We start from the raw sequence: 24,452 nt of genomic DNA on the forward strand, positions 1-24,452 counted from the left end.
TGACGGACAGCTGGGATAAAGAGGCCGCTGGCAGCTGCCGGTTGACCATCTCTACGTCCAAATTTATGAGCACCAGTGTTGGAAGTACAGTAAACCCCCTATTGGTGTGCGATAGGAACACAGCCCAATAATTGACCCCACCCTCAAAAAGTTTCTAATTGCCCTATATTACAGTGATGTCTACAGTTGTGCTACTCTTTATGGTGTGCCCGCTTTGGCCACCGCGGGACGGTATCAGAGGGATGTGGGTTCGATCCCATTGTGACCACATGGAAGTATCCTTGAGCAAGATACTGAACCTCCAGTTGCTCCTGATGCTGCGTCATCAGTAGGTGAATGAGTAGTCGAAAAGCGCTATATAAATCAAGTACCGTTTACCATAATATTAGTTGTTTTTCCACAGATGATAGAAAATATATTTATCTTTATCTACTTTAAAATAATAGTTGCACTTCGATGCCTGTAAATTCATATATTTTCTTATTTTTTTCTCTCTCTTTTTAAATTTTTTTTATTTTATTTTTTTACAAAAATGAACTCACTAAAAATTTTAATATTATTTAAGTACTATTTTTGTCATGCATATCATTCAATTATTAGGCCTACTCATGTAGTTTATATGTCAGTATAAGACATAAGTGCGACTAAGTCATGTCTGCCATCTAGTGGCCAATGGTGATATTACAACTTAAAAGTAATAGTCGCAATTCGATGCCTGTAAATTCATATATTTTCTTATTTTTTTCTCTCTCTTTTTATTTTTATTTTTATTTTTTACAAAAATCAACTCACTAAAAATTTTAATATTATTTAGGTACTATTTTTGTCATGCATATCATTCAATTATTAGGCCTACTCATGTAGTTTATATGTCAGTATAAGACATAAGTGCGACTAAGTCATGTCTGCCATCTAGTGGCCAATGGTGATATTACAACTTAAAAGTAATAGTCGCAATTCGATGCCCGTAAATTCATATATTTTCTTTTTTTTTCTCTCTTTTTTTTTAACATTTTGTTTTGTTTTTTCTTGATTTCTCCCCCCACATTTACTCTTTTTTTTGCTGAAAAACCAAATCTTTTTGGGTTTGTAAAAAAAAAAAAAACAGCACAGTTTGTGTTCAGTCTGTTTTTGCTGTAGCACTACAACATAGATGCTACTTAACGTTAGCACTAAGCTAGCAGGCTGAAAGGCTAAACTATGTGATTCTTCTAAATACACAAAGTGTATTTCTCTTTGTTTTAGATTTAGTTTGACGGTAAACTTCAACTGTGAGTGGTATTTTACAGCTGGAAGTCTCGTTTTTGAAGATTATACTGACTTTTTGTTTGTGTTCAGTCTGTTTTTGTTGTAGCACTACAACATAGATGCTACTTAACGTTAGCATTAAGCTAGCTGGCTGAAAGGCTAAACTATGTGATTCTTCTAAATACACAAAGTGTATTTCTCTTTGTTTTAGATTTAGTTTGACGGTAAACTTCAACTGTGAGTGGTATTTTACAGCTGGAAGTCTCGTTTTTGAAGATTATACTGACTTTTTGTAGAGTGAGTTGAGTCACTGTGAGTGAGTTGGAACCCAGGTGACTGCCAGTTGCAGAGTACAAATAGAAAAACAACCATTCACATTCACACCTAAGGATGTAAAATGATGTTTGAGACACTTTGTGAAGTAAAACAATTCAGACGTGCACAAGTTTGCGCATCGTCCAAATCAGTCATATTGTCATGACTAATAGCTGTCAAATGACAGTAATACATAATAGATGACATTTAAAAGTAGATTGCCAACCACTGACGAGCACGCATGAGATTCCCAAACTTGCGCACGCCAGCGAAGTTGAGCTACAATAGCAGTCTTTGTTTTTCCCCACATAAACACCTACATCCCCAGTGTGTGCTTATTTGCATGTGATCAAAGCATCAGCCCACTTTCCCCATGCTCTTCCTCAAACCCAACACGCTCGATGCTACCCGCCCTCCCCCAGAAGAAACCTCCCTCCCTCCCTCCCTCCCAGCCCCCCAACCCCCATTTGTCTGTCTTGTGTTTCATGTTTGCATCAGCTCTGCGGGCATTGTGTTAAATGTGTTTGCTTGTCAAAAGGCGCTAAGAGACACGCCAGGCATCCGACATCACACACACACACACACGTTACACGCCGCCACTGCCGCTTCTGCATCATCACGCTTGTAAATAAAGATTGCACAAAAAGGTGAAGGACAAAGCAAGAGGACAAGCCTGCGTACTCGATGGTGGAGTAAATAATGTGATTATAACGAGACGCTGTTGATGAAGATTCGAGGCAATAATATCTCAAATGACTTCATGTTGCTGCGCTATAAATAGTGGGCGTAAATAGTTGCACTTGGTGTTATACGGAATTAATGCTTTATGACGGGAAAGCTACCGTATTTCCCGTGATAGGTGCTCTGCCCTAATTATGCGGCAGATGATTCATGAATTTAAAGACAAATAAACACACGGACATGGAATAGTAAACCGCTAGGCCCATTTGAAAGCAATTGCTAACCAAAACAGCAGCAACATGTTGAACATATTAAAAGCATCGCAGTGCTGTTTTTCCAGGCTGGAGCTGTCGTAAAAAATTTTTTAAATAAATTGTGAGCCAAAATGTTATAATAATTATGAGCAAATTTTAGTTACCCTGCAGCTTGAGGGATGCCCTCACATGTGGGTAAGGAGAGCTTGGTTGTCAATGCATTTTTTTTAGAAGTTTATTAAACAGGACAAACAAATACACACAAACAAATGGACTCACGCTGAAATAAACACGACTAACTCCAGTGTTTGATGTCGCTCGCTAGGCCACACCCCTTAAAGCACACTTCAACAGACTAATGCTACAATGTGTGTAAATTAGTTTCAGTTTCATTAAATTTGTGATTAATCGTGAGTTAACTAGTGAAGTCATGCGATTAATTACAAAAAAATTTAATCGCCTGACGCCCCTAATTTTTATAATCTTTTTATAATTTTAATTTTTTTTATTTATTACATTTTTGATAATCTTTTCTTTTTTCTCAATTTATTTTAAAAATCATAATTAATCGCATGACTTCACTAGTTGACTCATGATTAATCACAAATTTTATATCTGTTCTAAATGTACAAAAAAATCTAAGTTTTCTTACTCTTGTTAAGAAAAGTGGGAAAAAATGTTAAACTAATAGAAATAGTTCAAATGAATTTTTGACGTCTATAGCCGTTAATGGCAGCGAATGAGTTAATAATCAATTAGTTTGTCAGTTATTTTTGCCGATTAATCAATGAATCGGATGAAAGAAAACATTTCTATTTCCATCCCTTTATTGAGAAAAAGGATATTATTTCAAATGGACTGTGCGGCTATTTTCTGTACTAGTATAAATTGTCATTGCACTTCCACTACAGTAGGTGGCAGTGGTGCTCTCATTGTCAGAGTGTGCAACAAAGACGTGAAAAGAAATTAAGTATTCAAACTGTACATAATGTTATTGTATCTGTAAAAAAAAAATGAAGAGTATATTTTTGAAGTACTTTGAGTTGTATTTAACGTTGTTTGCTTTCAAACATTTATTTACCATAAATTCATTTTTTTAATGCATGTATGGATGGAAGTTGACTAAAATTGCCTCACTAATATATATTTATTGATTAAAATAGTGTTTTTTTTTTCTATTTATGGAGTATCTGCTCCGACCCCAAGCTGTTACAGGGAAGATAATACTATTCATGATGTTGAGTGTGTTTGTTTATATGCTCGAGCACGTGTGAGCATGCTGCAAGTATTGTGTGCGTGTGTCTGTGTGTGTGCGCGTGTGTGTGCATGAGGAGAATCAATTCAAAACACAATCAAAAGTTAAGAGGGATTAAAGCCAGTGTGCCGAGATAGTTGAAAATAGCTGCAGAGATTATACTAATGTAATCCAATTTAAAGGCGCCTTCCCCAAATATTTATTATTGAGGCGCCATCTGTTTTGAAGCCTGTAGGGTCAGTCCAACATGCCGTTTGACACCGAACGGGCTATTTTGTTGTCCTACATTCCTCCCTCCATCCTTCCTGTCTGTCAAAATCTTCCAGAATAACCGATTCGCTCCGTCGGCGACTTTGTTTGTTCTCCTCTGCGAATCTGGAACGAGTTTTCTGTTCGGTAAAAGTGAAATTTTAAGGTCACCCCGATTTCTGTGCCGCTCTGGTGAAAGATTATAACAAGGGGAAAGGAATGGGATGCCTGAATAATGTATTATCCCGTTGTTTGTTTCTGCGTGACGTTGCCTTTGCGGGGTCATCCCAAGACTTAGCTGGAACTTTTGTGACAAACTTTCATAGCAAAAGCTGCCGAAACTCAGATTCTGTTAAAAGACGTTACACCTTCACATCACATTTGAGCTCCGCTAATACTAAAATATTAAAAGTCATCAATTCTTGTAGCGAAACATGTGATTGGAAGGAGAAGGAGGAACCTAGTATTTATTCAAAACTGTATTAAAATGATAGCAAGAAAAAACAATAAATACAAATAAATAATGTCTGTTCCTGCTGTGCTCGCCTTGGCCTCTTAGGGGCAGTGTGGTGCCGTGCATGCATGGTAATACACACTAAAATGAAAAGAGTAGAATAAATTTGTGATTGAACTTTATATAATATAACAAATTTTTCACAGATTAGGAAGAATACGTGCCTGGAAGTGTTGTATTACCTGTTTATGTGTTGCTACGGTGTTTGATTTTAAATATTCGTTAATTGAAGGAATACCACTGCCAGAACTCAATGCTAATTTTCTATTAGCCTGTCAATGGGATTTCTCATTGACTGCTAGCAATAGCACTGATGATGTTTCTAAAAAGAAATATGGCGTGTGACGTATCTACTGCGCAAGCAAGACGGTGCATTCAGGGTGCTTTCGCAAATACACTACACATGAATTGTTTTTCCTTGATTTTAACTCATTCACTGCCATTGACAGCTATAGATGTCAAAAGTTCATTTGAACTATTTTTATTAGTTTAGCATTTTTCTTTCCCTTGTTGTTAACAAGAGAATGAAAACCTAGATTTTTTTTTTTTACATTTAGAAGATATAAAATTAATTGTGAGCTAACTAGTGATCTAATGCGATTAATTACGATTGCAAATTTTAATCGCCTAATTTTTAATAATCTTTTCTTAAAAAAAAATCTGTTAATTTTTAATAATGTTTTTTTTTTTTAAGAAAAAATTCTTAAAAATTTGTGGCGTCGGGCGATTACAATTCTTAAACGTAATTAATCGCAGGACCTCACTAGTTAACTCACGATTAATCACAAGTTTCATTTCTGTTCTAATACAAAAAAAATCTAGGTTTGCATACTTTTGTTAACAAAAGTTGGAAAAAATGTCAAACTAATAGAAATAGTTAAAATGAACTTTTGACGTCTATAGCCGTCAATGGCAGCGAATGAGTTAATGTTTTTATGATCGTGAGAAGCCAAAACCAAAATCACAATAACATTTCGATTGATTGTACAGCCCGTTTGGTTTTAATAGCATTGTAACGTTATTCTGCAATCTGCTCGCAACCAGTCCACGGTGTACCCAGACCTTGACCCCATTGAGAACGTCTGCGTAGAAAATGGATTGAAGCTTGAATTGGATGGATGCATGGAGAGACTTGCTCAGCTGGGGCTTTGGCACTGTGGAGAGGGACTGACATGATCGGAGGAAGAGGAAGAGGAGGCTTGGAAGCAGCAGAGATTACTGCATGAGATAGAGCAGGGCCGCTTAAAGAGGATCACTTTATCTTCACACAGGACTTTACATGGCTCCCTCAGGGCTTTTGACTGAGCCACGCACTTTTTATCCTCCGCTTGATCTCATACACACACACATACACACTACGAGAGAGAGAGAGAGAGAGACAATGACACAATGACATACCTTTTTATTTTGGGCACTATTAAGACCCGCACTCTTGTTGTTTCACTTTAGAGCCATTTATTCAACCCTATCTGCTGCTAACATGCCGTTTTAATAATGATGGGATCTTATCTCCTTATTAACCCTCCTATGGTATAGTAGGAATGTGCTGCCCCCTTTGGGTAAATCTTGGTATTACACCAGAGCTCAGGGCAGTTTGGACCCACCATAAAAAGATACATATTGCTAATGCTAACTTACCTTTTTTTTTTTTTTTTAAATAGACCATTTATAATATTTTGTGTTTTCAAGAAAGATGGATAGCCTAATAACTAGCACGTATTTTTGATTCGCAAAGCTCAAAACGGTTCACTTTTTATTAGCTATTTGATTTTATTGTCACAGCCCTGTTAAAGACTCAGTAACCTGAAAAAAATATTTGCTGAATCATTGTTTACAATCAAATTGTTACTTTTCATTTAAATGCTAATTTAGCTTTAGCAAATGTGGCAAATGTCAGGATGCTAGTTCTGATAGCTGCTATGCTAATTGGGCAAGCACAACCTTACATATATAATGGGGGTGAGGGGGAGTACTTTGATGTTAATTAGGTTAACACAGTTATGTACGTTTGAGTGCCACTGTGGCTGAAAAAAATACAAATTAAATGAGAAAAACATAAGTTGTCCTATTAAAAGCAGGGATATAAAGCAAGGGTGTCAAAGACAGTTTAATGGCACGCCACTTCATATTGATAATTTCTTCTCTTACGGCTGTTACAACTGTGAAAACATGTATCGCTGATAAGGGCCGAACCCTACCACAAATAGCGAAAATCTGCAAATGACACCCTCTTAAAGAGATTTGTCATTCGCCACAAGATGGTAGCAAATTACTAACACAAACAAACCACTTTTGCGTGGCCTAATATTAGCTAGCATGCTAGCATGTTGCTTCTATCTGTTGAAAGGGAAGAAAATTGACAATTTTGGTCTAGTTTTTCTCACCATAAAGGGAACTAGAAATCTATTTAGCAATAAAGATAAAGTAAACAAACTCTATTTGCTTCAGTGGGCTACAAACAATAATGTTGATTTTGACACTTGTTATGTGATACAATTAGCCGTTAGCCGCGCGCAGCTTCCTTCTGTCTTTCTGCGAAAACTTTTCAGCTCTTAAGTTTGGGAACACTCGGCCCTAAACGATTGTTGACTTTAAAGAGAAGAATCCAATTAGCAGACATTAAGCATAACTTGCACCCTTTGGGCAAAGTGGAAATTAGGACAATGATTTATGGAGACTTCATGGAATCATATGCAAGTGGCGTTTATTGGCAGATTGGTTTTGAGCTGGAATTCATCTCGGAGCGACTCTGTCTGCTCTCGTCCCAGATGGAGACGGCTGTGGATTAAGTGAAGATTTTCCTCCTTTTCATAAACAAGTGAATGACACACTAAACCTGCTCAATGAAGCAGACAACAGAGTATTAACCCCCCCCCCCCCCCCTACCCCCCTTTATCATCATCATCATCATCATCATCTCACCATCAGCCCACCTGATCATCCCGGCTGCACAATGTTGATTAATCAAGATGAAATTTTGCATCACACCAGGCCGCAAATTCCAGACGCCCTCGTTTCCAAAAACCTTTTTTTCTCCCTTCTTCTTCAATGTTGTTGTTGTTATGTAATGTTACAGCAGATCTAAGGCGGTTTATTTGGTTTATTGGTTAGCGCTAGCTGGTGCTGGAGATGAAATTGGAGCGCTAACAGGATTTGTGGAAGGGGAGGGGCGGAGTGAAAAAAAAAAAGTGTACAGAGGGTAAAAAAATGACAATTCCTCTAAACACCGAAGCTTGCGCCACATTGAGAATGAAAATGGCCCGGAGGGATGATGGCGGTGAAAGATGGAAATCTCAGGCATGCAATAGATGCTTGAGGGTGACCTCAGCAAAGGTAAAATGTGAAGAAATGTAGATTTATAATTCTAACACCTCACCTTCCACATCAAAGATTTTTCTTTCTTTAATTCTTTGGGTACACGCTGCATCAGTAATTCAGCCTACAGCGATAATATATTGTCTTGAGGTTTGGGGAAGCAGCTGCAAAAATAATAATTACAGTCATTAATCCTAAAAAAAATATTGCTTTCACCCCCCCAAAAATATATATTTTTTAAAATGATATTCCTAACCCACTCCGTGGGTATACTTTGTAAAACTGAGTAAAAAAAACAAAATTGGGCCGACCTGCTACTTGGGTCAATTTGACCCAACTTTTTGGGTTGTTATGTGTAAAATAATAATAATAAAATAAAATAAATGGGCTGTTTTGACTTTTGATACAAAATAACCCAACCCATTTTTTTTTTATCATAATCAATGTATTCATGTTAATTTATACATTTTGTATGACTTTAAAAATGTACATATTATGTATTAAAATTTGCAAAGTTATATATATTATATATATATATATATTTATATTATTACAATGTTTTACTATGAATATCTCAATAACTACCAAATTAAGTAGCCAGTTAGTGTTGTAATTTAAAAGAATAAAATTAAATGTTCTTTCCTAATTAATTTGTTAATATCATGTATTTATGTTTTTATGATTATTATTATTATTATTATTATTATGGCAAAGTTGCTATTTCTCCAAATGAATTTATTTTATTCCTTTTTATTTTTCTATGATCTTTTTTTTGTGTGTGATGGCTTGTAAGTAGCTTTGACCCCCCCCCCCCTCTAAACAACCTGTGTTGTCATGACGACCAAACAGTATAGAGGGCCCCTGCCAACCAGGTCAGTGTGGGCTAGCCTAGCATGATATCTCATGCTTTCATGTCAAGCAAAGTGATTAGCTCATGTTAATTTTTGCTGAATCCAATGAAAAAATGTGCGCGTGCAGGCGCGTGTGTGTATGTGTGTGCGTTACATCGTATCCATGTCCAGCTGAGCTGTTTTGCCTCACGTGAGGTGAGAGGATTGAGCCCGGGATTGTTCGGGGATTAGTCAACAGGATTTGTCAGATGGAGAAATTAAGGAAGAGGAGCGCCATTGAGGCAGAGGTCACTTTGCCCTCAGGAGCAGCAAGGAGGGGAAAAAAACGGGGGGGAAAAAACGGAGTCATTGCAAGTAAACTTTTCCAGGTCAAAAAAACAACTTGTCCAAATGTGCGCATCCCCACTCAGCCCAGCCCAGCCAGCTCCAATCTCATAATTCCTCTGCCCTGCACATGCATGGGAGCGCCAGAACGGGAAAGACGTTCCCGGCTGAACAGATGTGGACCTTCCAGCTGCCCGTCTGTGGATCAGGACCAGCTCCCGCTCCCGCTCTTGATTGACCATTTTCTCTTGAGCGCTAACCTCGTCAAAGCGTTCCCGAGGACTTGATTTCATTTTTGATCCCTCTCTGGGTTGCTTCTCCCCCCCCTGCAACATTTCAAACTGGAGACGCACTCCGACTCCGATTGCTGGGATCAGCTGATCCAGCTCCAGCTGTCTGGTTCTGGTGACTGGGCGCCCTGTGAGTTGCTGTTTGTCTGTCTGTCCACATTTTAATGGGAAATGTGAAGTGAAGATGCAGTAGAGGTTAAATTGTTGTCTGTTAACCTGCTCAATATCTTTTTTTTTAATTATTATTATTATTACTTTGTACATATATTTTGTAGAGACTAACAGATATGTATTTTTTTTTTAATGCCGATTACGATAGTTGGCACAAAAACAAAAATTCTGATAACCAATTAATCGGCCAATTAATTAAAATAAATATAATGAATAAAATGCTTTTAAAAAATATATATTTTTAACACAAACTTTTAACAATTTGACTGTTTTGCAATACTTTGTCCTTTAGTATTTATCTAACTTTACAACACACAGAAAAATCTGCAAAAATCATCATATTTTATTTATTTATTTATTCATTCATTTACAGTTTTGCTTTTTGGGGGGTTGAATATCATAATTTGCATTATATTGTAATGTTTTGATGTACAAAGCAAATGATAAAAATACTAAAATCATAAGATTTAAGCTATATTATTGGTCGATTAAATCAATATTATTATTATTTTTTTAAAATTCCCAAATCCAACAGGGGATGAATGCTCACTGGTCACCTCGTTTAGGCACACATGTCTTATCTTTTTCAAGAGCCATATTAAAAAAAATCACCTTTACAAAGATAATATAGTCTCACTTTTCATTGACTTAACCATTGAGGAATATTTTTTTAAATCGTGGTCATAAAAATAGTGTTGCAAAAGCATCATAAAGAGAGTAGTTTTTAATATTTTGAAATATTAGAAACTCTGCTGTTCATTTAATTCAAACATGATCCAAACTTCAATCGCTTTGATAACAAGTAAAATATATAAGTAATAACCAAATTAAATCGTTTAAATGCATCCTTATGTAATCATGATTTTTTTTTTTAAATACATTTATACAGTACATAGAAAATAAGTCAAATTAAAAATGTCAGCATTTATTGTAGCCCTTGTATAAGAACTCATTAGATGGTTGTACCTATTAATGTGGTCGGTTAAGCATAAAGCATTGCCCCTAATTGCTTTTTTTTTTTTTTTGCATAAGTGCATCTATACCTAATGAAGCGGCCAGTCCATTTTCATTTTTTAAATACATATTTATCATGATGATGATGATGATGATGAAGTTTTTAGGTCATATTTCAGTGGACTCACGACAGGCTCATAATTTCATCTGAAGCAAATTGAGTTTAACACCAGAATTAAGGGCTTGGGTGATGAAGTCAACTTTTCGCAGATGTCTGGCTGGCTAGAAATGCGTTAAAGTGGAGAACATCCAACTAATGATATTTGTTTGTTTATTTTTGTGTGTGTGTTGATTTGAGTTTTTCTTCTTTCTGTCCCCTTTCATTTCTTTTTCTTTTAAAGAATGAAATCGATTTTTTGAATTGAATTGACTTGAAAATGGAATTGACATCACAGCGGATCTTAAAAAAAAAAAATCTATTTAGCTTTGCTTCTAGACGAGAAAATGCAATTTGCTGCTATACACAATGAATTAACAAAATAAAAAGTAAGCAATTGTTCATTTGTTATATTTTTTTATAGCTTAATAAAACCCTCGCTACAGGACAATTATATGATTAACCCGCAAAAACAAATAATGCTCCTAAAAATGACTAAATCGCTCCTCAAAATGAAGTCATTGATTCACAAAACTTCTCCGCCCAAAAAAAGAAAAAAAAGTCTTTCACACCTTGGTTAATCTATGCGTTGTGTCACGATCACAGGTGACAGCCAAAAGGTGGAAATCCCGCGGGAGGAGATGGAGGTGGTCAAGGGCCAGATGGTGGTGCTGCAAGCCTGGTACAGCCCCAGCTCGGACATTTCCAAAAACACCGTCATTTGGCACTTCACCGGGAATGAGTCCAAGCAGGTGAGAGGCGAGCTAAAAATAAATAAATACATTATCTGTCATCTGGAGTTGACCGTGTACTGACCTCCTCTGGAATTGACATGGTGATCATCTTTTGCGGGATTAAAGGAGACACGGTGAATGGAAGTCATTGTGGAATAAACGTATCGCATAGGGATGCACTTTATACTTAACTCATTCGCTGCCATTGACGGCTGTAGACGTCAAAAATTCATTTGAACTATTTTGATTAGTAAAACATTTTTTCCCACTTTTGTTAACAAGAGTTTGAAAACCTAGATTTTTTTTTATTGTATTAGAACAGATATAAAAATTGGGATTAATCGTGAGTTAACTAATGAAGTCATGCGATTAGTTACGATTTATGAAAAATTTTAAATAATATTTTCTTAAAAAAAATAAATCCACGTTAATTAGGGGCATCAGGCGATTCAAAATTGTAATCGTAATTAATCGCATGACTTCACTAGTTAACTCACTATTAATCACAAATTTTACATCTGTTCTAAATGTACAATAATTTTTTTTCTCTCCAGGTTTTCATACTCTTGTTAACAAAAATGGAAAAAAAAACTTAAATAGAAATAATTCAAATTAATTTTTGACGTCTGTAGCCGTCAATGGCAGCGAATGAGTTAAATAGAAGTACAGCCAAACATTCTGCTAGGCTCCGCTATCTTAATGCTAATGCTAATTAGCATTTATAGCCTACCGCGCCAACCCTTTAAGCAACGGCTTGAACGCAAATGATTCAGCAATAACATGATGTAGACAATACAATGTAGCAATAACTCACAGTCATATACTCTTTATCCTCTGCGTAGAACAAAAATGTGTGCCGTACTGATGACCTCAGAAAGGATTTGTGAAGTCTGTTAATGCAATATGATTAGCACTGCTGTATAGAGTTTTCAGGTTCACTTTTTAAAAAAAAATTTTTTTATCTACGGGCAAGAACCGTTTTATTTTCATTCAAGGCTCGGGACGGGAGGACGATTCGAACGGCATGTCCAGGGTGTTTCCTTTCATAAAGATGCTCTTCTGAGATTAAGATTATTGCAACACGTCAAATTCATTCGGGGAGCAAGTGAACCTAATGACATATTTCATCTGCCCTGTAAAATATTAGCACATACATCGTGTGTGCGTGCGTGCGTCTTGGCGTGATTAATATAATCTAAACAGTTTCAGTGTCTGATGCTTGGAGGCTTATCTCGCAGAGAAAATCAGAAAAGTCGGCGCTTGCCATCTGCACACATCAGGATTATCTTTATGATGGACGTCCATTTCTGCTTATATGCTTAATCTGCGCAAGCAAATATGCCCCGCAGCCAATGCAATTAGAATGTATGATATGCAGTATGCGCCTACCGGTATGTTATTTGTCTAATTACCAGAGGTGGGTACCGGCCGATTAATTGGTCAGGCCCTAGTAGTAATGCGCTTATATTTATTCATTATACTTTTTTTGTATACAATGTGCTTGTCAGAGAAGTTTAATGGAACATCATTTTTACTTGAGTATTTTTTTCTTGAAGAGAAATGCTACTTTTACTGTTATTGTTTTGTGTCATTTTATGAAGATTTAATTTGATATAGTTAAATTGATATTGTTGTTTGAACTTGTATTGTCCTATTATTTATGTGTCCATTTGACTTTCATCCGCTGAATTGGAAAAAAAAAATCAGATGATACTTTATTTATTTATTCATTTATTTATTGTATTACTAAATACTCCTACAGAGCAATTTAGAATACTATGCTCTTAACTCATTCACTCCCAGCCCTTTTCACTGAAGCAACCCCCTTTGCTCCCGTATGTATTACTGGATTTTGACTGATTTTGCAAGGCCCATAGAATATTGTGTTCCATTGCTAAAAAAAACATGGAACCTACCAAAAGAAAGATTAGAGTCTCTTCTTTCATCAGGAAAAAAATGTACATTTGTATCTGTGTCTGTTTTGCAGCAATTAGCGTTAGAATATAGTTAAGTTTCATCATTATTCACAAATCTGCTTAAAACAGTGGGGACAAGAGCTTTTTTGCAACATGGCCCTGGTTGATCTCTTATACGCCTGCTGCCACCTGCTGATCATTTTTGTAATAACTACCATTGCTTCAAGCTTTCTCTTCAGTTCAGAGGTTGCATCAGGCCTTCTGTATGCTCTAGCATTAAAAAATTTTTTTTTTAAAGAAAAACGTATAAATACGTCTTTGGGAGCATGATCATTTAAAAAATAGAACATATTTATACGTTTTGGGGAGCAAATGAGTTAAAAGTGCTGGCTCAAATGCTCAATGTTCTAAATAGGTAGGGTCACCACAGCAAGTTAAGTTATGCAAAAAAAAAATTTTTACCTGATGCCCTTCTACCCACTTGTGTCCGTAAAGGTGATCAACTTCAGCTCGGGGGAAGTGGGCCATGGCCAGAATGACTTCAACAAGCGGGCGGGCTTCAGCGCCGCCATGCCCTCTGCCAACCTCTCCATCTTCATCAACAACACGCAGGAGTCGGACTCGGGGCGCTACGTGTGCGACGTCATCATACCCGGAGGCACTGGCATTTCTGGACAGATGCGTGTTAATGTCAAAGGTATCGCACCCTCAGCGTCACCACATAAAGGTTACGTTTGATCAGAAATGCCACACAAAGTAACCACACTTCTTAACACAGAGGTGCGCTTGAATGCACCATAGGATTTACCTGTACATGGAAAAAAAACAAAAAACTTTGATAACATGTTTTAAGCCAGTGGTTTTACATGCTGATATATTGTCTTCCCAGTCCCGCCGTCTCCTCCAGTCTGCACCATGACGGGCGAGCCCGTCGTCAACGGCAACGTGACTCTGAGCTGCAAGTCAAACCACGGGAAACCCGTCCCTCAGTACAAGTGGACCAAGACCGCCCCCATGCAGGAGGTCTTCTTCTCGCCAATGCAGAGTGAGTACTCATCAAGTCTCAACTAATAAGCAAATCGTCACCACACGGACAAAAGTATTGGGACACCCGCTACAACAGCTGCAAAAGACTTTTTTGCATTTCACACAGCTTTAGAGTTTAGACCAAATACCAATTTAAAATATATATAGCTCTTCAGGTACCACCATCATGAAACATTTTTAACTCATTTGCTCCCAAAAACGTATAAAAACGTTCTATTTTAAATATTACCATAGTCCCAAAAACGTATTTATACGTTTTTTATGTTAAAGTATACAGAAGGCTTTGTTGGAGCCTCTGGACTGAAGAGAACGCTTAAAGCAATGGTAGTTATTACAAAAACGGCCAGCAGGTGGCAGCAGAGTATAAGAGATCAGCCAGGGCCATGTTGCAACAAGCTCTTTTCCCCAGTGTTTTCACCAGGTTTGTGAATATAGATAAAACATAGCTATATTTTAATGCTAATTGCTGTGAAACGGAAACAGATACAAATATATATTTTTTTCCTGATGAAAGAAGAGACTCTAATCTTTCTTTTTGTAGGTTCCATGTTTTTATAGCAATAAAACACAGTATGCTGTGGGCCTTGTAAATCAGTCAAAATCCAGTAAAACAGCCGGGAGCGAAGGGGGTTGCTTCAGTGAAAATGAGTTAAAATACATTACCATTTCATGTGTATTTTTTGAAAAGGTCCAGGGAAGCAGAGTGACAAAATGTGGTCGAAAAAGAAATCTCAGAAAAAAATTAAATGCAACTATACATTTGCATGCGATTTGGTGTGTCCCAATACTTTTGACCACATAGCGCATCTTGAGTTGGAATCTTGTGAGTGACAACTTGAGAGTGCGTTCCCACCAAAAAGGTCACTTTCCCCCAAAATGGACCAACGTGACCGTGATTCATCGTTTTCCGCCGCACTCCACGGCCTGTAAACAAACTTGTCACATGGTTTGAAAATGCTACGCTGTGATTGGTGGGACAATTGTTCGGTGAAGATCAACGTGGAGGACTGTCAAGCTTTTTTTTTTGGTGTGCGTGTGCTCACTTGGTGAGTATCCAGCGAGACTATGAGCCTGATTTAAGAGGATCATACGTGAAAAGGACTGGCTAGACAGTAGCTTGTAAATAATATAAACAAACTGACTGATGAGATGAGAAAGAATTTAGCATCCTGTTTGAGCATCAGCTAGCTGTGATGCAGACAACAAAGAGATTCACATCGAAATTACAGGATGATATCCCAAATGAGGCCCGAATGAAATGTTTATGGGCACTTCCAAATATCGCTGAATAAAAGCATGTTTGACGTCAAATTTGAAGTTAATCTTATATAACATTCAGTATGTACGAAAGCTGCACACACTCTGAGAGGATTAAACAAATGGACATGATAATTGGAGAGCTTTAGGCTTGTTTGTTGGCTCACTTCACCGGCTTTCTTTTTATTTACATATTTGGCTCGAAGGCATTTACTAAAACTTGCATCAACAAAAATACACAACTAAAAATACAGACCTTAAAATAAAAGAGGTGGTGTTTACTGTATTTTATTTCTTTTTTTACAACTGCACACACCGCATGCATTGAGCACTGTAGCGGTACAAGTGTCAGTGCAATTACCACTTTTTCCCCCCAAATTTATTTATTGATTATTCTTGTAATATTACAGTAACATGTACAGTATTAAGTATGAACAATTAATCCAATATTAGCTCTTTAAAAATCTGCTTTTTTTGTTGATTGTTTTTCTTTAACATAAGACACAGATAATGTCATTCAATACATTTTGTAAAGTTAGACACATATAAAAATACAAAGTATTGCACCCCCCCCCCCCACCCCCCCCCAAAAAAAACAAGGTATATGTTCTAGATATCTTTATTGTTGTAAGCGTTAAGGGACCAAAAAAATATTTTATTCATTAAATCCTTATCTTAATTATTTTTTTTTTTATTCAGATTAACCGATCATGAATCGACCTAAAAAAATGCTCAGGCTTAATCAATTCATGCGGTACTTTTTACGTTTTAAGAATTTCAAATTCTTCATGTTGTATGTAAAATGCTTGTATATTGTGCTATTTATTATTATTATTATTTTTTTAAATACATGATTCTGTCTCATCATCTCATTGATTTACTATCAACTTAAAAACAAAGACTGACCTGTTTCACATACAGTAATTATATTTTTTTTTTAGTCAAGCAATTAATTAAAGCATTGGGTGAAAGCGGCTAACATAAATTCCAAATAACCTTCTGTGTAGAATATCCTACATTTTTTCCAATGTTATTTTTTAATCCTACGCTAAAACCAGTGCAAAACTAAGAATGTTGTGTCAACACTTTGGTCTGTGTGTCATTTAGTGACCATGACGTCATGCATGTGTCAAAGCAAAGGCAAACATGATGTGCAATGCTGTTGCCGTGCTGGCCCAAATGTCATGCACCTCGTCGCTGACCCCAACACAACATAGTTGACTCAGTGTCCTTACATCATCATCATCATCACATCTAACTTAAAAAAATGAAAGAAAAAAGCTTTATTAGCAATAACAATGATTAATGAGGCAATGATTTAAGTTATGTTAGTCGTGGTAAAACACCTCAACACTTACACTTAGGCCCGCACAACATGTCACGAGGCTGAAACTGACAAAACGAAACAATTGCCCCGAAAAATTGTCGGTGAATATTTGACTGGCTAACGCCTCGCTGTTAGCCGGCTAATGTCATGCTAGCGAAAAACAAAAGGGAGTTTCCAAACCTGGACGCCAGATCAGAAAGACAAATTAGCTTAGCGCTAGCTAGGAGGAGGCTAGTTGCAATGTAGATGGATTTAAAATGGGACCAAAGAGAAAAAAAAAAAGCATTCTTTGCTCTGCCGTTTGGCGTGGGATTCTCAATGCTAAAGTTATTCTAAAGTTAAAAAAAAACTTTCTTTGTGTAGGCTATACACCCTGATACGTTTGGATGAGATAAGCGAATATGGCTTTGAAAACATGATCAAAAAGTGTTATATAAGTGCACTCCATTTACCGTTTTGATCCAATTCCAGGTGAAGGTGGAGCAGTGTTCCTCTGTCGTAGTTTACACTGTGCTAGCTAGCGCTGAAAGCGGAAATAAGAAAAAAAACACAAATGCATTTAATTCTGTTGTTGCGTTGCCATTCGCGGCCATCTGCTTCTGAACAAGAGGACTTAGCATCGATTGATTTGCATCGTTCATCTCTTTATGACGATAAAGTCTTTAGATTTAGCAAATGAAAGCTACTCGCTCTGATTGACGTTGTTGTTTATTTTGCTTGCAACACTTGATTAAGTAGGCTACAAATGTCGTCCTTTTAGGGGCACTTTAATGTATACTGTCGCTCCTTTGATACGGGAACTTGGATACTGCTTATCTTTTCTTTCAGCTCTCTCTCTTTCTTTCCCTCCCTCTTTCTGTTCTCTCTCCCCTCTTTTCCTGTTTTGTGCCTAATCTAACATGCCCCATGTCATTACTTGATCAGCCCCTCTAAGAGCCCTAAGTTGGATTTGGGCCTGAGAGCATCTCTAACCCTCCTCTTCCGCCCCTCCACCTCATGTGCATCACGCAGTGCCATTCTTGTTCATTTTGATCTCTGCCTTTTTGCTTTCTCCCGTAACATCTAACACACACACACTAAAAAAGAATGGAGGCCATGCCCTCAGCCCATACTGGTCCTGGGCTTTATGGGTAAGGGTTTCACCTCATTCATCCCTTCATCCTAAATCTTTTTTTTTTTAGCTTTAAAGGAGAAAAATCAGAGTATGTGTCAAGTCAGATGAGCTCAATGTTAAGACTTTCAAATTGTTGATTTAATCCATGATTAGATGTTTAGCACGATGCTAACAATATGCAAGAAAAGTTGATTTTCTCCTTTAAATCTTTACCCGTCTACTATTGTGTCTTGTGGACTTACTGCTCTGTATTAAATATAAAATCTTGTGTTAGATTGTGATCCTGTTCACTAGACAATTTGGTGATATCCTACTAGCGCCAAGGCTGGATTGGTGATTGGCTGCCATAGTAGACGTATTTTTAAAAAATAATTATTAACTCATTTGCTCCCAAAAACATTTTTTTTTTATGTGTTTTTTTTATGCTATAGCATACAGAAGGCTTTGACAGCCTCTGACTTAAAGAGGTCACTTAACGCAATGATAGTTATTACAAAAATGGCCAGCAGGTGGAAGCAGAGTATAAGAGATCAGCCAGGGCCATGTTGCAAAAAGCTCTTTTCCCCACTGTTTTAAACAGATTTGTGAAAAATGATTAAACTTAGCTATAATCTAATGCCAATTGCTGCAAAACGGAAAAGGATAGGAATATACTTTTTGTTACTGATGAAAGAAAAGCCTCTAATCTTTCTTTTGGTAGGTTCCTTGTTTTTATAGCAAAAGAACACGATATTCTGTGGGCCTTGCAAAATCAGTCAAAATCCAGTAAAACAGCCGGGAGCGAAAGGGGTTGCTTCAGTGAAAATGGCTGGGAGTGAATGAGTTAAGAATATTTACATGAGTATTTGCTGCTCACTGAAATAAATAAATGTAGGCAAGTATGTGTTGTGCAACCTGCTTTTTAGTTCCACGCTTATATTGTGTGCTGTAAATGTCATAACATTATTACAGATGTTTAGTTCTTGCTATGATCATGGTTGGCGTTTGCACATGATGCAAAATACAAAAATAGACAAAACTGAGGCTGGCATAGTATCATTATAGTAAATAGGTACATGTATTTATAAAAAAAATTTTTTAGTCATCTTCTCTGTATTGACTTTATGTTAAATGCCAATTGATTGAAATAATACAAACTAAATAATATTTAAGTTAAGTATTTAACCTGATTTTGGTTTAGTCACGGAACTACATTTTAGTAAATTTTCATGAATGAGTTAATTATCTTGTGGTTGTGTTAATTATTTTGTTCAATTGATTATTTGGTCATTTTTATTTCTTTCTTAGTAGACAATTTTTTATTGAAATTATGAAAAATAATCTGATTAAAATGAAATAAATTTTAATGCAGGAAGGAAGTTAATATATAATGAAAATAATAATATATGTCATGGTCCATTGAATTTTTTTTAATCATTAATCTATTCTGAATTTATTTATCCGAAATTACATATCAGTAAATATCCCCCCCCCCCCAGATCTTACTGTTTTACTGTTCAGTTCAATTCAATAAAAAAAAAAAAACATGCTTTATTTTTTTCTTTTATGTTTTTTTTTTTATTCTAATCAAACACATCTTGATTAATTGTATAGTGTCTCAACCAGTAATGTTTCCCTTTGTGGAACCATTACACGTCGTTGCAGTGTCATTGATAAGAGCCAACATCAGCTGTCTCTCAGGGCCCCCCTTGTGTTGTGGCATCTCCGGTCTCAACCAGGGGTCATTGTTCATTAAAATTCCACAAAGCATGTTTTCCAAAAACAACACAAGATGACAAAATCCCTTAATGTGTTGTCTGAAGATTGAATTGCAGGAGGATTTTATTTTTTATTTTTTAATGGCGGTTTTAAAGGCAGCTGCTGCAACAGATTTTGTTGAATGGTAATACTGTGAAAGCACGGCGATGGACACGCGCTAGCCGCGGTGTCGCGACCTTTGTGTGCGAAAATATGAGTAGAAAATCTGGCGAGCGAACGCGCTCGTGCGATGGAGAGCGCTGTGTGTACGTGTGCTGCCAAAGTGGCCGTTGGAAACACACCAGAGGTGGATTAAATGGCGGATTAATGGCAGGAAACTGTAACTAATGAGTCGACACGAGCATCATATGCACACAATGCTGGTGTCATGACATAGCAGTACTACTACTTCCTGTATGTGAGGAAGAGCAAAATGCTAGCCAAATGCAACAGTCTCGCATGCAATGATGTTTAAGTGTAAAATAAATAAGTGTCATTTGACCCAGTTTGTTTTTTTTTAAATTTAGGGGTCAACTATGCTTTTAGTTCTTGCTCTCCAGGAGCTTAATATACAATGACTTTTATTGTTGTCATTTTACATACATTTAAATGAATTATTTCCTTTTAAGATCTCTCCAATAAAAGACTAGTCTGATCTATTTCAGAATGGAATGAATCACATCTTCTAAAAAAAAAAAAATAATAAAAAAATTCCCGGCTAAGACCGTTTTTTGTTACTCTTAACTCATTTGCTCTCAAAAACGTATTAATATGTTGTATTATAAATATTACCATGCTCCCAAAGACATATTTATAGTTTTTTTTTAATGTTTTTTTTAATGCTACAGCACACAGAAGGCTTTGATGCAGCCTCTGAACTGAAGAGAACGCTTGAAGCAATGGTAGTTATTACAAAAACGGCCAGCAGGTGGCAGCAGAGTAAAAGAGATCAACCATGGCCATGTTGCAACAAGCTCTTCGCCCCAGTGTTTTAAACAGATTTGTGAATAATGATGAAACTTATTTTGAAAATATTTTGTGGGCCTTACAAAAATCTGTCAAAATCCAGTAAAACAGCCGAGAGCAAAGGGGGTTGCTTCAGTGACAATGGCTGGGAGCGAATGAGTTAATATATACATATATGGGTAAAAGTAAAATCCACACGTGTGGACTGACCAACAGTATCGATTTTTTTTTTTTTAATATGAAAATCACCAAATTGTGACTTTTATAGGTTTCGGCTCAATGCCAGCAACATACAGTTTGCAGTAGTTTGAAATCAAGCACCTGTTATCACTGATTGTGTCGTTGTGAACAAATGATAGTTCTCATGACCATGTGCGCGCACACGTATGTGTGTGTTGGTTTGCAGACGAGAGACAAGGCACCCTGCGGCTGAGCAACCTGACCAAAAGCATGTCGGGGAAGTACATCTGCCGAGCCAGCAACACAGCCGGCTCAGACAGCTGCTCCATTAACCTGGAGGTTATCACCTGTGTGTATACACACACACACACACACACTCACACACACACACTCTCCAACACACTCACGCCACTCCAATCACAAGACTCCAGCAGATGTGATTAACATATTGTGTTGTTGTTGTCGTGTAGCTTCTAACGCGGGCGTGATAGCGGCGGCCACATTGGGTTCCATGGTGGGACTGGTCGCCATGGTGCTTTTCCTCATATTTGTCCTGAGGAGGAAGCGGGACACCGAGGATGAGACAGCCAATGAGATCAAGTGAGATGACTTTAATATTGGATGTCAGGGTTGTAGGGACAAAGCCCTGATGCGAATAGGGAAAATAAGCTAATATTAGACGCTCCTTCTAAGTGGTTTCTATTGATGCAAGAAGATGGCGGCAAAGCACTTAAAACAAGATTATCATGAAGCATCACAATCATGAACAGCTGTTAATTATTCCACCTTCAAATAAGGCACATCAGTAGTATTAGCTAGCATGTTAGCTATGACTCATTGGCAGTTTATCAGCGTTTTGATTTGATCTGCCTGTATTATACTGCCCCCTAAAGGCCAAGGCATGCATAGCAGAAGAAGACCTGTTGAATACAGTAGTTTTTTCTTTTTTTCTGCCTGTATACAGGGAGGACGCTCAAGCCCCGAAGCGAGTCTCGTGGGCCAAGAGCAACACAGGCTCAGACATCGTGTCCAAAAACGGCACGTTGTCATCCATCGCCACCAGCCCTCGGCCCGGAGATCACCACCTCCACCGCCAGCCCACCTTCCACTACCCCTACTCGCCCTCGTCCACCACTGACGCGGGCTCCGTCATCAACGCCTACCAGCTCCGCCCGGGCGAGGCCAACACCCTGCGTGGCTTGCCGGGCTACAACGCGGGCGGGACGCCGTCGCGTAAACACAAACGCCCCCCCGTCGCCAACGGGGGCCCGCCCCAGGTGGTCCTCATGCCCCCCGCCAGGACGGAGGGGGCTCAGCCTCAGACGCCGCCCGCCTTCACGGCGTCACCGCGGGCCAGCTCGTCGTCCACGCTGACCCGGGCGGGCACGGTGGCCGTTATGGTGCCTGCGCAAAGCCAAGCTGGCTCTCTAGTGTAGCCTGTAATTGGACAGGAAGGAGGGGGCGGGCTCTAATGTTTTTTCTGCCTTGTAATTGGACTTCTCTATGACCTCCTGCGAGGACATTCTGCTTATTCATACTACTGACTCGGCACATTTTTAATTTTCACTCCAGATGTTTTTAGTTTTTTGAAGCGCAAACAGCTTAGGTTGTTAGTTTTCAGGCACATTCTCGTTGATGTTTCTCAGGCTTAGAAAAAAAGGCTCGAACTAAGAGCAAAGAAAAACAAAAACCACAAAATGACAATTCAGGTTTTTCTATAGAATTTAAAGGTCATGGAGCATTGTATGTGTTGCCTGTGATGGTAGACAGAATGTAAGCAAAAAGAAAAATAGTGAACATAGTTGACGGTGTTGGACTGTTGCTGGTGATTACTGACAGCTAAAGGTGTATTCAAGGATCTTTTGTTGCTGTGTCGTCCGGGTGGATCATCTTAACGATCGGTTCTCGATCCTGTCAATCAAATTGACACTACGACGTTGTGTGTGCTCGTTCCTAGCTGCGCATTGTAATGCGCGGTGGCTGATTAGCAATGGACGGCGCAGCTGGATAGCAAAAATGGCGAACAAAGGAACTGGAAGTCCGCAGGCTTACTTTATTAAAAGGGAAACAAAAACAGAAGGCTTCTCGGCGCTACCACGCGTCACGATAAGCGTACATGTCCACGGCGTCAAATACATTGACGGCCAAAATGAAAAAGTGCTGCATAGGCACAACAAAAACAAGGAGGCGCCACCCTGTGGCGCGGTGCCACACTACGGATTGTTACAGCATGCGCACTTCGAGTGTTTGTAACATTTTGCCGGTGAACTTCGGACTCAGCCATTCATCGTTGTAGCTCCACCGATCCCACCGCATACTTTGAAAATGGCCGAGAGTCGCAAGAGGACATCCGTCTATGATGCAAAGCCAGCGTCAGAGACCAATGAAGATGAGCCCGCACGTTCTTGACATTTGATAAGCGTTTTCCCGGGCGAGCAGGAGAGCTGGTAGGATGGTCTTCTGCATGCACATTATTTTCATTTTTTTTAAGTGACAAACGGATGTTTGGCTTCTACTTTTTGAGAAAATCCTTGAATACACCTTTAATGTAGGAGGGGCTGGAGACATCCCATAATAGGCCCTGCTTTCTGCTGGTTGTGTAGTGGAATTTATACTACTGAAAAATTATGTGTACATATGGTGTTATTTGCAAATGGTGAGCAGCTACATGTAGCATTTGAAATACACTTTGAGATGGTTGGCAGTTGTTTTCCAATTAAAAAAAAAAAAGTGTTACATTGGTTGTCTTGTCTCCATATGTGCTGACTGGTGACCAATCCTTCAGCTGGGATAGGTTCCAGCTCCCTGCAACTCTGCATAGGATTCAGTATAGATTGGATAGATTATAGCATTAGCGGAGCAGATTTATTGCATATGTCAAGGCTGCTTGAATTTCCTTTATTTTCAATGGGGGGGGGGGGGGGCGATTAAAAATGGCTATGTTACTGCTCTTGCCTCTTATGTGTGAACCTCTGACAAACCAGAGGTATTTTGTAGTACCAAGATTGACCTGTGTGAGGTAGTATGGAGTCATGGCATTCAAACTGCCAGAAATTACAAAGAAATGGAAGACGCTATGCTAATTGTTAGCTAACGTCTAAGCTACATTACAGTTGCAAACACTTCTCCTTTTCATTTTTACAGTGGTGAATTGAATGACTTGTGAGATACGTCATACAAATTAATATTCCACTATTTGTGTAACGCAATTGTTCAGTTTCACTTCACAATGTCCTTGGCTCGGGCCGACTTTGATGTTGACCACACAAAGATTTGCTATCATAAATGTTGAACAACTGTTTAGCTAGCAGATAAAGGATGGAAAAGGATAATTATACTACACCTCACACCACCGGATAATCGCTCAGGATAATCTTTTCGGCAAAGAAGAATCGGGCCCTTGATCAGATGGGACGGGGGTAGGTAAAAAACTCAAATTTGGCCTAAGTATGTAGTGTGTCCATCTTAAGTGGCCAGCTAGGTTATTAAGCTAGTTGTCTAGCATGTTAATCCTACCTACAGGTTAGCTCAAGTTAATGCTTAGTTTTCAATCCCCACCCCCTTTAAATTATAAACTGGATTGAAAAATCTCTCAA

The 24,452-nt window shown here is 38.1% G+C and overlaps 1 protein-coding gene and 1 long non-coding RNA gene across 4 annotated transcripts in view; one reads left to right on the forward strand and one right to left on the reverse strand.

Moving 5' to 3' along the window:
- Positions 1-23,592, forward strand: part of esamb (endothelial cell adhesion molecule b) — a 57,589-nt gene extending 33,997 nt beyond the window's left edge. Inside the window, exons 1-8 of one of the 3 annotated variants that reach the window (XM_077565315.1) lie at positions 9,154-9,426; positions 11,185-11,330; positions 13,724-13,925; positions 14,118-14,273; positions 17,945-17,989; positions 21,083-21,205; positions 21,327-21,456; positions 21,821-23,592. In XM_077565315.1, coding sequence (XP_077421441.1) covers positions 11,220-11,330; positions 13,724-13,925; positions 14,118-14,273; positions 17,945-17,989; positions 21,083-21,205; positions 21,327-21,456; positions 21,821-22,292 — 1,239 coding nt within the window. In that variant the 5' untranslated portion in view covers positions 9,154-9,426; positions 11,185-11,219 and the 3' untranslated portion in view covers positions 22,293-23,592. Of the gene's footprint in view, positions 1-9,153; positions 9,427-11,184; positions 11,331-13,723; positions 13,926-14,117; positions 14,274-17,944; positions 17,990-21,082; positions 21,206-21,326; positions 21,457-21,820 lie in introns of those variants that run through there. The other 2 variants (XM_077565313.1, XM_077565314.1) reach the window with 2 other exon arrangements.
- LOC144051835 (uncharacterized) lies at positions 10,979-24,400 on the reverse strand. The gene is made up of 4 exons (XR_013294050.1): positions 24,200-24,400; positions 17,312-17,382; positions 13,691-13,898; positions 10,979-11,342 (listed from the first exon to the last, which is right to left on the reverse strand). It is a non-coding gene; the product is annotated as an uncharacterized LOC144051835 (long non-coding RNA).
- Between the last annotated feature and the right edge of the window lie 52 nt (positions 24,401-24,452).

Source organism: Vanacampus margaritifer, chromosome 5, assembly GCF_051991255.1.
Source record: "Vanacampus margaritifer isolate UIUO_Vmar chromosome 5, RoL_Vmar_1.0, whole genome shotgun sequence".
Taxonomy (NCBI): domain Eukaryota; kingdom Metazoa; phylum Chordata; class Actinopteri; order Syngnathiformes; family Syngnathidae; genus Vanacampus; species Vanacampus margaritifer.